Source organism: Lithobates pipiens, unplaced genomic scaffold (genome assembly GCF_037356315.1).
Source record: "Lithobates pipiens isolate NorthernLeopardFrog02 unplaced genomic scaffold, aLitPip1_a1.2 Scaffold_8, whole genome shotgun sequence".
Lineage (NCBI taxonomy): Eukaryota > Metazoa > Chordata > Amphibia > Anura > Ranidae > Lithobates > Lithobates pipiens.
Window position 1 is genome coordinate 13,488,522 of NW_027507903.1, and position 16,936 is coordinate 13,505,457.

Below are 16,936 nucleotides of genomic sequence, written 5' to 3' on the forward strand. Positions count from 1 at the left end.
CCCCTCCCGACTTCTGTCCGCCATCACATGGCCATCCTTGGCCCCAGCATCTGTCGTCGTCATCCTTCTCAGGCGCGACCCCGCCCCCGCCGCGGCCGCGACAGGAGCAGGGTCCGAATCCTCCCTTCTGGGCCTAGTGGTGCTTCCTGAGGCCAACGCCGGTCCGACGGCCGGCCTCACTGTGCTGCTCCCACCGTCCCCCCTGCGCCCTGAGGCCTCCTCTGCCCGGATGGCCGGCCGTTTCGTGGGCGGCTCGCGGGGGGCGGGGCCAGCGCTCCCCGCGTGGAGACTGGTGTGAGCCCTGGGGGAGTCTGGAGAGAAACGGGCCGGCGGGCGGGAGCGCCGCGCCCGGACCGCCCCCAACCGGGTACCGTCCTGCAGTCCCCCGAGCACCTCCTCCACTTGCTCCCGCAGCCAGCGCTCACCATGCGCCGCGGCCGCGGCCGCCGGCGCATCACGAGGTCCTCCAATGACGACGCCATCCTCTCCCGAATCTTCTTCCCGGCGACTGCCGCTGGGGCGTAGAGCGCGCTCGCCTCCTTGCGCTGGCTCCGCCCCCTAAACATCTTGCCCAATGCTTGCCCAGTGCTATTGTCATGGCAACCCTCCGCCTACCCTTCGGTCCTGCTATGTGCTGCTCTTGCTGATTACTGCTAATGATACCGTTCTCGTTACTAAAATCTTGTATATAGTCCCTTATCATCCCCTCTAAGAACTTGCATACTATTGATGTTAGGCTAACTGGTCTGTAATTCCCAGGGATGTATTTTGGCCCTTTTTAAATATTGGTGCTACATTGGCTTTTCTCCAATCAGCTGGTACCATTCCAGTCAGTACACTGTCAGTAAAAATTAGGAACAATGGTCTGGCAATTGCTTGACTGAGTTCCCTAAGTACCCTCAGGTGCAAGCCATCTGGTCCCGGTGATTTATTAATGTTAAGCTTCCCAAGTCTAATTTTAATTCTGTCCTCTGTTAACCATGGAGGGGCTTCCTGTGATGTGTCATGAGGATAAACACTGCAGTTTTGGTTACTGAAGCCCCCGATTCCTTTGTGAAGACTGAGGAGAAGAATAATTTCAATACCTTCGCCATCTCCCCATCCTTTGTAACCAGATGTCCTTCTTCATTCTTTATGGAGCCAATATGGTCTGTCCTTCCTTTTTTTACTGTTTACATACTTAAAGAATTTCTTAGGATTTTTTTTTTGCTCTCCTCTGCTATGTGTCTTTCGTGTTCTTAGCCGCCCTAATTACACCCTTACATGTCTTGTTGTGTTCTTTATAAAGTCTAAAGTAGGGGCCAGCTTCTCAACCAACCCCAGCAAGCAGACTCGAATGGAGAGGGAAAGGTTCTGTCCAGAGACCCATTGTATAACCTGAACCACATCCTCCATGTATTGTGCAATGGTCGGGCAAGAAAAAAAATGTGAATGAAATCACCTCTAGGGTGACAGCATCTCCAACAGTCTGGAAGTGTGAATGGAGCCATTTTGTGTACCCTGTGTGGCGTATAATATGCTCGATGTACAATTTTAAATGAGATAAGATGGTCTCTGAGGGAGACAAGTTGTCTAAATGCGAAATCCCAGATTTCGACCAGTTGTCCGCATCAAGATCTGGTATATCTACCAACCATTTATTCCATAGTGCTTACAATTAATTGAGTGCAACATAGCAGAGGTGGTTACATAGTTACATAGTTAGTCGGGTTGAATAAAGACATCCAGTTCAACCACAAAAAAAAAGGTTGTAGAGGAATGACATGGGTTTCAATGAGCAGTCAGTTTGCACAGTCTCCTTGAGAGTTGACATAGAATGGTGCACTGAAGGGTCAGAAAATTGGCTACTAAAGTCATGGGATAATTGTCAAAATCTAAAATAGTAGGAGGAAGGAACATTATATCTCAAACAGATAGTAGGAAATGGAAGCAGTTTACCTTGCTCCACAATGTGCGACAATGTTTTTATTTGTAATTTGGTCCAGGCATGGGGATCCGGGAGAGAATATAAGTACAATAAGGGAACTGCATCATTAGTGGTATTTCTTCCAGTGCGATTTCAAGCTCGGCAGCTGGTTTGTGCTTGTAATCACTCTGAAGAAATACCATTAAAAGGAGCAGTTCCCTTTTTGTTAATTTACATAGTTTTCAATCCCAAGCTCTGATGAAGGTAACATTTTGGACCCATGAAGCGTGTTGGCTACTCTTTTGATTGTCTCCCAGGCCTTTATTGCAAAAAAAGTTATATCTGGGCCTTTTAGCTGCCAGTCCCAGGTCCAGATCACCTATATCAGTGATGGCAAACCTTGCCCCCCCCCCCCTCCCCAGATGTTTTGGAACTACATTTCCCATGATGCTCATGTACTCTGGAGTGTAGTTGAGCATCATGGGAAATGTAGTTCCAAAACATCTGGGGTGCCAAGGTCCACCATTACTGACCTATATCAACATCAATACCTTAAACAAGATAGCAATACCAATAAAAAAATTTTTACAGGTCGCTATTTTTTAATTTACCTAGCTAGGCAATTATAAGCTTGACACTTTTTTTTTTTTATATATATATTTATTTATGTTTTCTGTACATACAGGAAAAAGAAAAATACAGTACAGAGCAATATACGCAATGCCTGAATGTAAAAATACACATAAACATAGTGTTTTCTGATACATGTGTACAAAATAAGGGCATTTGATGGAGCAAGAAAAGGAGCTCAGAGGATAGAGGCAATGGGATGGGCGATGAGGCGCTTCAGCTCAAATCTATCTTGCACAGGACTTAGCGTTTCCTCTAATTCCCCTCCCACCTTGGGGAAATCAGTTGGATAAACTGTTACAGGTGGTGTCCATATACTGATCTTGGGACCTTACCCAGTGGTAATATCCAGTATATATAAATTCCACGAGCTGCCATTTGTCTGGATTCAGGCTCCTCAATATAGGCTGTTTTTACCATCCTCTGAGCTCCTTTTCTTGCTCCATCTTGCTATATTTTCTTGTTTTCGTGTTCCATGATGGTGCACGATGACAGGGAGCAGTAGATCCTTGTCATGTCACTATGCAAAACGGGGAAATGCCTTATTTACAAAGGCATCTTCCCGTCACCACCGGATATCGAGTCTGCGGGACCCGCGGGCATGGTCACAGAGCACGCAGCACGCCCACAATGCCGCGATTAAAAAGGGACGTACCTGTACGCCCATTTGCCCAGCCGTGCCATTGTGCCAACGTACATCGCCGTGCGCTGGTCAGCTAGTGGTCAAATAAATGATATATTTTAACCACAGTACGAGACTATTCCTCTTTCCTATTTGGGATCATAGTGGCAACCTTTTCAGTTTTCCTCTTTTTTTCTTCTCTTTTTTTCAGTTTTTGCTTAATCACTATTGGATGTGGTGCCACGCTGTGCAATATATGTCTCAAACCTCTTTCATTCTATGTGAATGTTTGCCTCTTCATGGGACCAACAGTGTACACATAGGTATCACTCTTTGACCATGTATAGGGTACAGTAGGAATATATGCTATTGTGGGTCACCATGTTTTTCTCCATGTGCATCCGAATGTAGTCAAATGCTTTCCATGTTTATCGTTGGGATGTGGGAATGCTCCTACAAGTTCAGCTAGATGCATCTCTTTATAATTTTAAGCCTAAAACTTTTGTAACACACCATTTTAGAGGTTCCTGAACTAGAAATACAAAATAGAGTCTATTCCGGTGACCGGTATACCTCTCTCTCTTAGGCTACACCTCGTTTTGCTTTCACTGTGCTCTCATCATGAGTTCCTCCAGGGATCGATCTCTGTGATTGTCATAAACTAAGAGAACTTCCTTGATGTCTTCCTGCTGAAATCCCATGTCATGGAACTGAAGTAAGAGGCGGAGGTATTCAGCAGCCTGCGGAAGACATAAATCAGACATTTGTAAGGTTTTTGTGGCAGCTTACATCCATCTGTATTACTGACCTACAAGATCTTCCATGGCTATGGTAAGACTGATGCAAGCTGGCCTAATAGCTTTGCACATACCCTACTATTATGTTTACCATCTTAAATAACCAGACGACACCCCCTTGGAGTAAACATGGCCGCACCGGCCATTTTATTAACAATAAACCATAAACAAATGATTCACAAACAATACTTTTTCAGATCAATCGTAACCATGTTGCAGATCTTTGAAGGCACTGAAAAGACCTAAAATTTATATCGTATCAGCGTGACACACCAGGTCCTCAGTCGCAGCACGTCGACTCTGGGACAATACCAACTCTTCAAATTCCAACGCTTATACCAGTGGCGGAACTACCGCCATAGAGATACCTGTGTGGTCGCTATGGGGCCCGCAGCCGAGGAGGGCCCGGTGTGCGGGCGGCGTGTGAGCCTCTGAACTGCCCGTCTGCTCGGCGCTCATACAGTCACACTGACTGTATGAGCGGACACAGCTGGGTGACTCGGCGGCGGGGGGGGGGGGTGGAAGGGTCGGTGGTTGGGTGGCCAATCAGCCGGTGGCGGAGCAGAGAGATGACATCATCTCTCACCGCCCAGCGCCCGCCCTGCAAACTGGCAGTTACACCCTCACTCACTGTGCAGGCAGCAGAGAGATTACATCATCTCTCTGCTGCCTGACTCAGACTGGGAAACAGACATGGCAATCCCCATTCCCCACCTAAGCAGGAAAGTGACAAGTGGACGTGGCAAGTGGACAATCCGCAATGGGTGGCAGGTGACGTGGCAAGTGGACAATCCGCAACGGGTGGCAGGTGACGTGGCAAGTGGATAATCCGTAACGGGTGGCAGGTCACGTGGCAAGTGGATAATCGGCAATGGGTGGCAGGTGACATGGCAAGTGGACAATTTGCAACATGTGGCAAGTGACAATCTGCAGCTTGTGGCAGGTGACGTGGCAAGTGGACAATCCGCAATGGGTGGCAGGTTATGTGGCAAGTGGGCAATTTGCAACGTGTGGCAAGTGACAATCTGCAGCTTGTGGCAGTTGACGTGGCAAGTGGACAATCCGCAATGTGTGGCAGGTGATAGTGGACAATTTGCAATGTGTGGCAGGTGATGTGGCAAGAGACAATCTGCATCTGGTGGCAGGCGACGGTGGCAGGTGACACTTGGGGGTCCCACTGATTCTGCATTATGGTGAGTTGAACTATTTCATTTTCTGTAACAATGTGATAATAGAAATAATGTGTTTCAATCATCCTGACATCATAACACAAATAGTGCCGTGATGATTGAAGCGCCGACATCAGCCATTGCCCCCCAAAAAACGTATTTTCTGTCAGTGCCCCTCCCGAGACTAGACTCTGGATCAACTCCTGGGTGAGGGTGGCACTTTGCTATGGGGCCCTGTGATTTCTAGTTACGCCCCTGGCTGACACCCATATCCAAATGCCCAGTTAAACCTTGGTTAACTGGCATCTTACCGAGGATCCCATACCAAGATGGTTCCCCACTATGTCATACTTGTCTTCATTTTAGAAGGCCTCCAAAGATCTCAACCGCCATAAACATGCAACAATAAATCGCAAACGTTTCAAATATAATACAGACAACAGGGCGGGAGGGTGTGTGCGGTTTCTTCATCCGGTGACCTCCAACTGACCACCGGACACTGGCCCCTCCCTAACTATGCTGCATACTATTCTGGCCACGCCCTTTACTCTGACCAATGCAAAACACCCAGTTAACCCTTAATTGGCAATCTGCTACCCTGTCATGCCAGCCCTGCGCCTATTCCTGCGTCTTTTGCTATGGGCTTCTCTTTGTTGAGTGGGAGCCATGTGCAGAAAGGTACAAAGTTGTCCAATTTATTTCCAAGACTTTCAGGACATGCTGGAGTTCTGTTTTACAAGTTAGCCAACTAATAAAAACTGCCGCAGGAACCGGTGCTGTTCACAGTTGCTGGTGAGCATTTCAAATTCGTTCACACTTGTGCGATTTGTTGCACGTTTGCTGAAGCGCAACAACACTGCGCAATAAGCCATTTCTCATTCTGTTCTATGGGGCCTGTTCACACTTATGCGCTTGTCTGCAGTACAATTTTGGAAGAGCTGCAGGCACTACTTTAGGTGCAGGATGGTGTAATTTTGGGCCCATAGATGTAGCACCCTCCTAGATACACTATATTGTCATAAGTATTGGGACACCTGCCTTTACACGCTCAAAAAAGAGCCCAAAAAGCTGTATTAAACCTGGGAATAAATTCAGTCCCATCTCATACTAGACTAGTGCTTACTCACGTCTTAATGGCAGCTCATTGGAATACCATTGTTATTCCATCACTCCCAGACACTATTGACCTGATTCAAACCACATTGCACCTATGGGAAGGGCACCTACCAACACCTACCAACAATCTTATAAAGCCCAGTAGTGGAGCTGCATTTCCTTGTTAGGCAAATTTCGTTTTGGCTCAGTGTAATCGTGTGACTATGTTTTATTGTTTTGGCCTGTTCTGTGTTACAGCGGCTGCAGGATGGACTGCGTCCCCCTGATTGGTCCAGAAGTGTTCTGGAAGTTAGTGGGCATGAAGAGTCTATTCAGCAGCTGAATATTCATACAGCCCTGGCCAATCCCTAAGAGGTGCCCAGATGGTGACTGGGAGTCTGTATAAATACTCAAACTTGGAGCAGCCTGGCCTTTTTCTCTGAGGAGATCACAGCCTGGGGGCGCTGTTAGCCCCCTAGGCCATTCTGCCATGTGCATGCTGGTTATCGAGGCCTCTGTTGGGCTACCTGGAGACCTGTTTTGCTGAGAGATTCTGAAGCTGACTGAGGGGCTGTTGTCTGAGACTCTAGTTTGGTACCACGGGGGTGAAAGTGTCTGGAGGATATTGGAAGGAGGCCACCAATAATCCAAGGACATTAGCGAGTACAGACCGGTAAGAGAGATCCTAGAGACTGTGTGCAGTTGCCATCACTCTTAGGCAGGCCATTGACGGTGAGAATTTCTTTATTGTAACCACGGGTTGCAGGAAATCGACACGACTCCCCCCCATCAACATAGACAGTGCTGAAAGGAGAATCCCTCCTGCCGAGACATTGTATTCTCCTGGTGGGGATGGAGGTGGGGGGCGGCCGCCCCTGCCGGGGGAAGACAGTGATTATTGCTAGCAGCTATAGCAGCCGCTAGCGCTAATCGCAAGTGAAATCGTCAGACTGGTTGTACGCAAGTTGATGGATCAATCAATTGTGTACATTCAGTCTGCCCATACATGGTTTAAACTGTCTATGGCCGGCCTTATGCTGGACCCCGGTTTAAAGGTGACATTGTGTCCCATGTCCTGAAGAGCTCAGTCTATTTAATTCTTAGTGACAGGACTTTGCTCAGATGTCCAAATAGGAAGATTAATCTCCTTAAGTTGCTACTACAGGGCTCAGTACATCATTTACTTCTGCAAGGACTTGGCTAAAGTTCTGTGGTAGGGTATTGGAGTATCCTACCATTACCCACTACCTATCCAGATTCTTATTAAAGCATCAGAAAAAGGTTTGCCTTTAGATCTACTTTAACCGCTTGCCAACCACCCGCCGTCATTATACTGCGACGGGTTGGCACAGCTGAGTGAATCGCCGTAGGTGTACGTCGGCCGCTTTAAGAGCAATGTAGGAGCGATGAGTGTGGCCGCTGGCCACCCGCGATCGCTCCTCAGAGAGCCAGAATGGTGATCTGTGTATGTAAACAGACAGATCCCCGTTCTGACAGGGGAGTAGAGCAAGATCTGCTGTTCCTAGTGATCAGGAACAGCGATCTCTCTCCTCCTCCGGTCAGTCCCCTCCCCCCACAGTTAGAAACACCTCTCTAGGGAACGCTTAACCCCTTGATCGCCCCCTGGTGTTAACCCCTTCCCTGCCAGTGATATTAATACTCACTAGTTAATACTAATAGTAATCACTGTACAATGTCACTGGTTCCAAAAATGTCAGATCTGTCCGCCGCAATGTTGCAGTCCTGTTAAAAATCTAATTTTGCCCCCATTACTACTAAAAAATAAATCAATAATAAAAATGCCATAAATCTATCCCCTATTTTGTAGACATTATAACGTTTGCACAAACCAATTAATATATGCATATTGCGATTTTTCTTTTTTTTTTTTACAAAAAATATGTAGAAGAATACATATTGGCCTAAACTGATGAAGACATTTTTTTGGGAGGGATATCTATTATAGCAAAAAGTAAAAAATATTGTTTTGTTTTTTTCCAAAATTATGGCTCTCTTTTTTTTAATTATTAAAAGCCGGCAGCTACAAATACTACAGCTGCTGACTTTTAATAAAAGGACACTCACCTGTCCCGGGGTCCATCGAGGCCGATCGATCGCTTGTTTCTCGGCTGCTGCCGCCGCCATTCTAGATGAGGGAATCAGGAAGTGAAGCGTTGCGTGAGTCGCGCAGTACAATAGGAATGGTCCGCGCTGTCTCTGGGACCCGTGTGTGTCCCAGCAGACGCGCGGGGGGGTGGGAAGAGGCATAGACTCCCACGGGAGTCTATGCCCGGAAGTGGGTGCAAATACCTGTCTTAGACAAGTATCTGCACCCCCCCCCCCTTCCCCCTGAAAGGTGCCAACTGTGGCACCGGAGGGGGGGAGGGTTCAGATGAACAGAAGTTAGGGTGGAACTCCGCTTTAAGTGTTTAAACAGGGAAATAAAATATCGTCCAGATTACAGTTGAAATAGCTAGCCGGGATTAAAATGAAAAGGATATATTTATGTACACAGTTATAATATGTAACAATTATATGTCATATTTATCTTTTTATAAAGGAGAGTAGCGTTTTCTCTTACATTATACCTTGAAAACATGCAGGGAAAAAGAAATAGCAAACGCTGTGCACTGCGAGTGTCCCGCTGTTCCATATTCCCAGCTTTTTCCATCTTAAGACATTAAACATTCAGATTAAAGCCGTGCCTCATATTTGAACGCGGCCCAAGTTACCCCCACCGCCCCTACCCCCGCACACTATTTTAAGGCACCCTGCTAAAAGCTCAGTCTGGAAGGATTTCGCTCCAGAGAGATTATCTGCTTTGTTGTGTAACTTATTAAATCAAGATGAGGACTAGACAGTTAACTCTTTTAAGTGCTACATGGTTATACTGACTACAAAACTACAACCAGACCATGCTGGGGGGTGCAAATAATGGCACATACTGGTTAAAAAAAAAGACTGTCGGTCACACACACACACACAGAGGAGCGCTAAAATTTTGCAAGTACCATTAAAGTAGAACTATAGGCTAAACTTTTTTTCATTTTGTATAGAGTAAGAGAGGGTTATAACCCCTGTCAGATTTTTTTTTTTTTTTTTTTGCCATCTGTGTCCCATTGCGGAGATTTCCCTTCACTTCCTGTCACATAGCCAAACAGGAAGTGAGAGGAAGTCCCTCCAAATTAAGGGAATTCCTTGGGGACCCTCAGATAACCAAGACTAGTGTCCCCATTGGAAGATTTCCCCTCTATTACTTTTCTGAGGACGACCCAAAATTCTGGATTTTCTTTTACATTCAGTTTTAATCACTTGCCGCAGATGCATAGCTCCCAACTGTCCCTGATTTGGAGGGACTGTCCCTGATTTGGAGCCTCTGTCCCTCTCTCCCTCATTCCTCCTCATTGTCCCTTATTTTGGTCTATATAGTTGTATATAAAATGCACTTTTTATTCTCCAGGGCTAAACCTTTCATTCAAATTCTAAATTTCTGCATTTGTAAATTTTAAAAGCCAATATAAAGGAATAATAGTGGTAAAAAAAAAAGTCCTTGTGGATTTAATTAACCTTTTTGTCATTAAGGGGGTAAATCCTTCCAGGGATGAAGTGGTTACTGATAATGGTAAACAGGACACATAGAGGGTGAATCTCCTTAGGGCTGCTTTCACACCGAGCCGCCCCGGGCGTTAACGGTAAAGCGATTTACCGTTGTTTTAGCGGCGTCATTTTAACTCCCGCTAGCTGCCGAAAAGGGGCTAAATCCGCCCGCAAAACACTGCCGCAGCGGCATTTCGCCAGCGGTATAGCAGCGCTGCCCGATTAAATTCAATGGGGAGGAGCGGTGGAGGAGGGGTAAGTTCACCGCTCCTCCACCGCTCCAAAGAAGCTGCTGGCAGAACTTTTCGTGATGCCGTGCCAGCGCACCGCTCCAGTGTGAATGCCCTCGGGCTTTCACACTAGAGTGAATGGAACCAGTGTTTCAGGGCGCTTTGCAGGCGCTATTTTTAAGGCTATAGCTCCCGCAAAGCGGCTCAGTGTGAAAGGGGTCTAACAAGGGCACACACAGCAATAAAAACCCAACAGGTGTTCTAACGCCTCTGCATTCTATCCAAAACTGTAAAAATAAAAGAAATAAAGTTTTGCCTTTAGTTATTCTTTAACCACTGGCTTACTGGGCACTTAAACCCCCCTCTTATCCAGACCAATTTTCAGCTTTCAGCGCTGTCGCATTTTGAATGACAATTGCGCTGTCATACAACACTGTACCCAAATGAAATTTTTATAATTCCCCCCCCTCCCCCAAATAGAGCTTTCTTTTATTGGTATTTGATCACTTGTGCTATTTTTATTTAAAAAATGTAAAAAGACCGAATTTAAAAAAAAAAAACATTTTTTTTTTTATTTTGATATAAAATTTTAAAACGGGTCATGTTTGTCCATCATTGATGTACGCTGATGAGGCGGCAGTGATGGGCACCGATAGGTGTCAGTGATGGGCACTGATGTGTGGCAGTGATGGGCACCGATAGGTGTCAGTGATGAGCACCGATAGGTGTCAGTGATGGGCACTGATGTGTGGCAGTGATGGGCAGCTCTTCTATGTGGCACTGATTGGCACCACTGGTGGGCATTGATAGGTGGCACTTGTGGGCATAGATAGGTGGCACTTGTGGGCATTGTTAGGTGGCACTTTCAGGTTCCAATTATGAGGCATAATTGCCTCTTCCGTTTCGGGACCGATGTTCCTTTAAGGTGAGTCGGTGATCGGCTTTTTTTTTTCTCCTCCGCTGTCAGCGCGAGGAGAAAAAAAAACGATTACCGAGCTTTTGTTTTGATTATGTGATCAGCTGTCATTGGCTGACCACATGGTAAGGGGCCAGGACCGGCCCCTTACTCAGATCGGTGATCCCCCGAGTCTCAGTGACTCGGTGATCACAGCGTGCGCAGGGAGCGTGCACAGGGGAGGACGTCCTATGACGGCCTCCCAGGAATTCCACGCTGTGGCCATCATTCGGCCATAGCGCGGATGTCAGATGGTTAAATTCCCAATAAATCTCTTTCTTATTAGGACTTAAAGGATTCCATGATTGAGATCAAAGCTTGAAAATCAAAATACATTAGTCTGATTTAGTGCATGACCACTGATCTGCCAATCTGCAATGTATGGGCAGGTATGTGCCAGGTCCCGGTCACTGACGGGTCAGGGTCTCTCACTCTCTCTCTCTCTCTCTCTCTCTCTCTCTCTCTCTGCCTGCAAGACCATGTACAAGTGTGCCTGATGATGTCTAGCCCTAGAAGATGCCTCCTGACCAAACTCAAATCGGAGTACATCTGTCGAACACATAGGGGGTTATTTACTAAAGGAAAATCCACTTAGCAATATTAGTTCACTGCAAGTGCACTTGGAAGTGCAGTCACTTTAAATTTGAGGGGTAGATCTAAAATGAGGGGAAGCTCTGCTGATTTTATCATCCAATCATGTGCGAGCTAAAATGCTGGGTTTTATGTTCCTTGCATGTCCCCCTCGGATCTACAGTGACTTTACTTCCAAGTGCACTTGAAATGCAAAGTGGATTTGCCTTTAGTAATAACCCCCATAGTCTGACTGATTCCAATATTGAGGTACATGGGCTGGTGAACAGGTGATATGGGCTGAGGACCAGGACAAGGGGTGGGCAGGAGCCTTGGGCACAGCAGAGCAAGGGGGCCACAAGGCAGTAAAACTCATTCTACAGCGAGGAGGGGGTGCAGTTCCACATTCCTGTTCCCCCTGGGCACTAGAAAAAGCGGTCCTGGTACTGCATGGGATGCTGGACAGGTGCTGCGGCCCAAGTTCAGGCAAGCCAAGATTAGACGCTGATTGGTTATACCAATACAGCAGCCTTCAAGAAAATAATACAATGTAAAATTGACAAGGGACACCAACATAGTTGTATCTTTGATCTTAAAAACTACGGGATAATGGTGTTGTGGTAACTTGGCCCAAATAAAAAAGAAAAAAAAAGCATAATAATATTATTCTTGATATCACTAGAAAAAAAAAGCATTTGAAAATCCGTTTGCAATAAGTCCATCAGTATCACCAGCAAAGCAGCTTCATTATTATCCCATTAAAGAAGAAGAGAATTGTGCGCTGCATTTGGAGATTTCGTAATTTGACGCGTCACGAATGTTAATTCTCCATTACGAGTGCTAGTTTACAAGACCGGCCGCTTCCAGCTCGTCCTTGTTTCCGAGCGTGCGTGTTTGTACTTTGGACTTTTGTCTGACGGACTTGTGTACACACGCTCGGAAAATCCGACAACAGACATTCAAAAACCTGCTATCAAACATTTGTTGGCCGGAAAGTCCGACAACAATTGTCCAATGGAGTGTACAAACGGTTGGATTTACCGCCAACAGCCTGTGATCGAACATTTCCCATCAGAAAATGCGATCATGTATACAAGGCTGCACACAGGAAGATGGGGCAAAAATCACCTAAGGAACAGAATGCAATAACACAATATGGGAAGGTTCCCCCAATGGCGTTCTTAGTCAGCAATATTCAATAATTAACAATGTATAATAAAAGGTATTTAATTGTATAAGTATATGATATAAACATGACCATTAAGATATAACAATTAGGATATATACTCTGGTAACAAGGACCATTGAAATTCAGAACGCAATAATAAAAACTGAAATTAGACTTCTTTAAAAAGGAGAATATTCATAACACGAGCCCCCCCTAATGAATCTGATTCTCATGTGTCATAATTAGGATAATACATTTGCCAAAACATAAACTCATTTCAAGGTATATATTTTACGGCTGAAGCATTATACCCAAACTCCAATACCGTCTCTGCAAGTAGGGCATGAAAGTTCCATTGTGATCGGTTTGATTTTAAATAGTGTTATAAAAAATATTATTTTGTATTAAATACAGAAGGCCAAAATAATATGAATCAGCATCAAGAAATGCATGGCAGAATTAAAAAATAAATCTAGGAATTTATTGCAGTCTGGGGACATTTCCAGGGGAAAATCTACAAAATCTGGATGCTTCTTTTGAATTTAGATACAACTCCTAAAACAAAGCAAACAAATAACAGCCAATATATTATAAAAATAAAATAAAAATAAATAGTAGGGATTGGGTAAAGTGTTGCTAAACACAAACGCTGCCAGCGATGAGGCTCCAAAAGCTCAAACTGTCTCCGGCAATCAGACATTTGGCAAGTATAGACCTAGATTTCTAAGAAGGCAGAATATAAACTCTCTAGCAGCTAGAAAGACTTGGCTTCCTCATATCAATGATGTGTCTCCAATCTTTGGTGAACTAGCAGTGTAGCTAAAGACTGGATCCACAGAATGGTTTCTTTGATGCATATGAGTAACAGGGATCCTTTAAACCTCACGACATGCAAACTATTTTTTCATAGAGATGAGTTTGCTCCATGTTGGCCCAAGAAAGATTTGTCTTCCTCATGCCAATGTCGTCTCTACTCTTTAGTGACCTAGCAGTGTAGCAGAATGGTCTCATGCATATGGGTAACATGGACCCTGCAAACCTCAAGACTTGCAAACATTTTCTCCATTCCATAGACATGAGTTTGCTAAGAGTTGGACCAGGAAAGACTTGGCTTCCTCATACCAATGCTGTGTCTCTAGTCTTTATTGAGATAGCAATATGGTTTGTCTTATGCGTATAGTTGACAGGGACCCTTTAAAGCTCATGACAGGCAAAAAGCAATAGCTATTGAGCTAGCAATATGGTTTGTCTTATGCGTATAGTTAACAGGGACCCTTTAAAGCTCATGACCGGCAAATTTTCTCCATTGCACAGACATGCGTTTGCTAAGAAAGACATGGCTTCCTCATACCAAAGCCCCATCTCTATTCTTTAGTGCAACTAAACATTGGCCCTACAGAATGGTTTCTCTGTTGCATATGGTTAATAAGGACCCTTTAAACCTCAAGACCAGGAAACGTTTTCTCCATTCCATAGACATGGGTTTGCGAAGTGTTGGACCAGGAAAGACTTGGCTTCCTCATACCAATGCTGTGTCTTCAGCAGTGGCGGTGCATCCATAAGGGGAGCAGGGGTGCTGCCCGCCTAATCCATGCGCTCGGTTCCTAATCTACACGCAGGGTGCCAGACACATGGATTTCAATGTTTTATTTTTATTTTTTGAAGCACAGGATTAGAGCCAGAGGCTCTAATTGGCTTCAAAAAAAGGTGGGCTCTGGGCGCAGAGGACTGAGCCCTGAGCCCACCCAGTTGTGTGACAAAAGCAAATTAATATTCATTGTCTTCCTGATTCTCCTCCTGGTGTCAGCCCTTCCTTTGGTGGATTTGGTGGATTTGGTGGAAATTGTTGATAGGGGTCATCTCGATGGTATTGTTTCCAAAAAAGAGAAAGCCTTCTTGATTCCTATTGTGCCACGCACACCAATCATTTATTATCTTCCCAAGATCCACAAGGATCCTATTTGCCCCCCTGGAAGACCGATTGTCAGTGGCATCGACTCGGTGACTTCCAGGGTGGGCAAATATATTGATAATTTTTTGCAGCCCCTGGTGATAAATACACCATCGTACCTTAGGGATTCTAAGCAGGTCATTAATCTGCTGAGAGATATTTGTTGGGATGATACTTTTATTTTCGCAACAGCGGATGTTTCCTCCCTTTATACGATTATCTCTCACCAACATGGAATGGAGGCTGTTGAGTATTTTTTGCAACGCGACACCCTGCATCCGCAACAAATTGATTTTATCATGAGCCTCCTTAAATATGCCATGGAGAAAAACTACTTTTGGTATGATGGGTCCTATTATGTCCAAAAGAGAGGTGTCGCCATGGGGGCAAAATTTGCCCCGAGTATGGCTAATCTATTTATGGCCAAATGGGAGGAGGATGTCATATATCGCGAGGCCAAGCCAGAGCTGGTTCTCTGGAAACGGTATATTGATGACATCCTCCTCCTATGGAAAGGTAGTTTGCAGTCACTTAGGGATTTCATTCATGGCCTGAATCAAAACGATAGGGGCATAGTTTTGACCTTTGAAGCCAGCAGTAAGGTAATTCACTTTCTAGATTTGGACATTAGGGTGATAGATAAGAAGATTGTCACCAAAACTTTTTTCAAAGAAACTGACCGCAATGGGTTTATTAATAGTTGCCACCATAAGGTCTGGTTGGATTCTATTCCCAAAAGTCAGTTTTTACGATTAAGGCGGAATTGCACCGAAGTTGAGGATTTTTTTTAAGGAGGCTGGCATTCTGAGGGCCCGTTTTATTGAAAAGGGGTATCAGGAAGAAATTTTAGAAAAAGCTTTTCTTGCAGCTCTCTATAAGGATAGGGAAGAGCTGCTAGGGACGAGAGATAGAGTTGAGGACATTTCCTTTAGGTTCTCGTTTACCACGAGTTATTCCAATCAATATTATGACATTAAAACTATAGTGTCTAAATATTGGAATGTACTCAAAGGTGACAAGGTTCTTGGTTCTTTATTGCCGGAACGCCCCAAAGTCGTTTATCGGGGAGTGCCCCCTTTACGACTGCAGCTGGCCCCTAACGTTATTAGTCCACCGAGGAAATCCTCCTTTTTTCAGAATATGGGTGGGTTTTTTCCATGCAGGAAATGTCCCACGTGTAAACTGAATTCCCTTACCGGCAGGAGAACTGAATCGTTCCAGTCAACTTCGACATTGGAAACATTTCAGATAAAGCCATTTATTTCTTGCTCCTCCAAATATGTAGTTTACTTAATACAGTGCCCATGTTCGAAACAATATATTGGGAGGACCAAGCGGCAATTACACGTTAGGCTTGAAGAGCACATAGCCAATATTAAGAAAGGATTCCCAAAACATAGTCTATCGAAACATTTTGCCCTAAAGCATAATAAGAACCCTCAGGGCACCATCTTTATGGGTATCGACAGATTTCAGGGGCACTGGAGAGGTAGCAATATGGTTCGTGAAATTTCACGTCTCGAAACTAAATGGATATATCAGGTTCAGTGCTATGCCCCATTCGGCATGAATGTCGAATGGGATGTAAATGCATTTATCAGTAACAGCTAAAGTTGTTTGAATTTCTTTGTGTGTGTGTGTTTTAATTTGTGACTTATGTACATGGATACCACTCCTTTGCTCCTGTACGATGTTTATGGTTCCTTTCCCATATGGCTATACTAGATCCTTGGGTGGATAGGTGTATTATGCGATATACTTTTTGACTCTGCTGGGTTAATTTTAATTGATTTCTCTTTTTGGAGATATTATATCCTTTTTATGGTCCCCATCAAAAGGGATATATTATGGGTATATTTTTAGTGACATAATATATTAGTTTATATCTCTTCTCTTTTGTTTTAATTTAATTGAATTATTTATTAAAAAAAAAAAATTTTTTTTTTTTTTTTTTTTTTTTTTTTTGCTGTTCCATATTTTATAAACAAAATAAAAAATTTTTTTTTTTTTTTGTTTTGTTTGGTTCACACTGCTGCTCTGGTCAGCAGTTCTCCATTTCTGTGTGGCCATTGGATGCTGTATTTCTGCCCTGTTTTTGGTCATGATAAGGGGGGTGTGGGTGTTTCCATTCAGATTTGTGCGTTTGCTTCTGTGTGGCCGGTTGCATTGGGCATGTTCGTTGTAGACTGCTTGTTTACAGGCGGCTTTACTCCTGCTGAGCACATAGACACTGAGGGAATTGTTCC

At 44.6% G+C, this 16,936-nt stretch overlaps 1 protein-coding gene across 2 annotated transcripts in view; it reads right to left on the reverse strand.

Moving 5' to 3' along the window:
- Positions 1 to 2,566: 2,566 nt before the first annotated feature.
- Positions 2,567 to 16,936, reverse strand: part of LOC143963743 (uncharacterized) — a 70,843-nt gene continuing 56,473 nt past the window's right edge. For both annotated transcript variants that reach the window (XM_077473469.1, XM_077473468.1), the window contains one exon: positions 2,567 to 3,898. In XM_077473469.1, the coding sequence (XP_077329595.1) occupies positions 3,764 to 3,898 (135 nt within the window). In that variant the 3' untranslated portion in view covers positions 2,567 to 3,763. The remainder of the gene's footprint in view (positions 3,899 to 16,936) is intronic.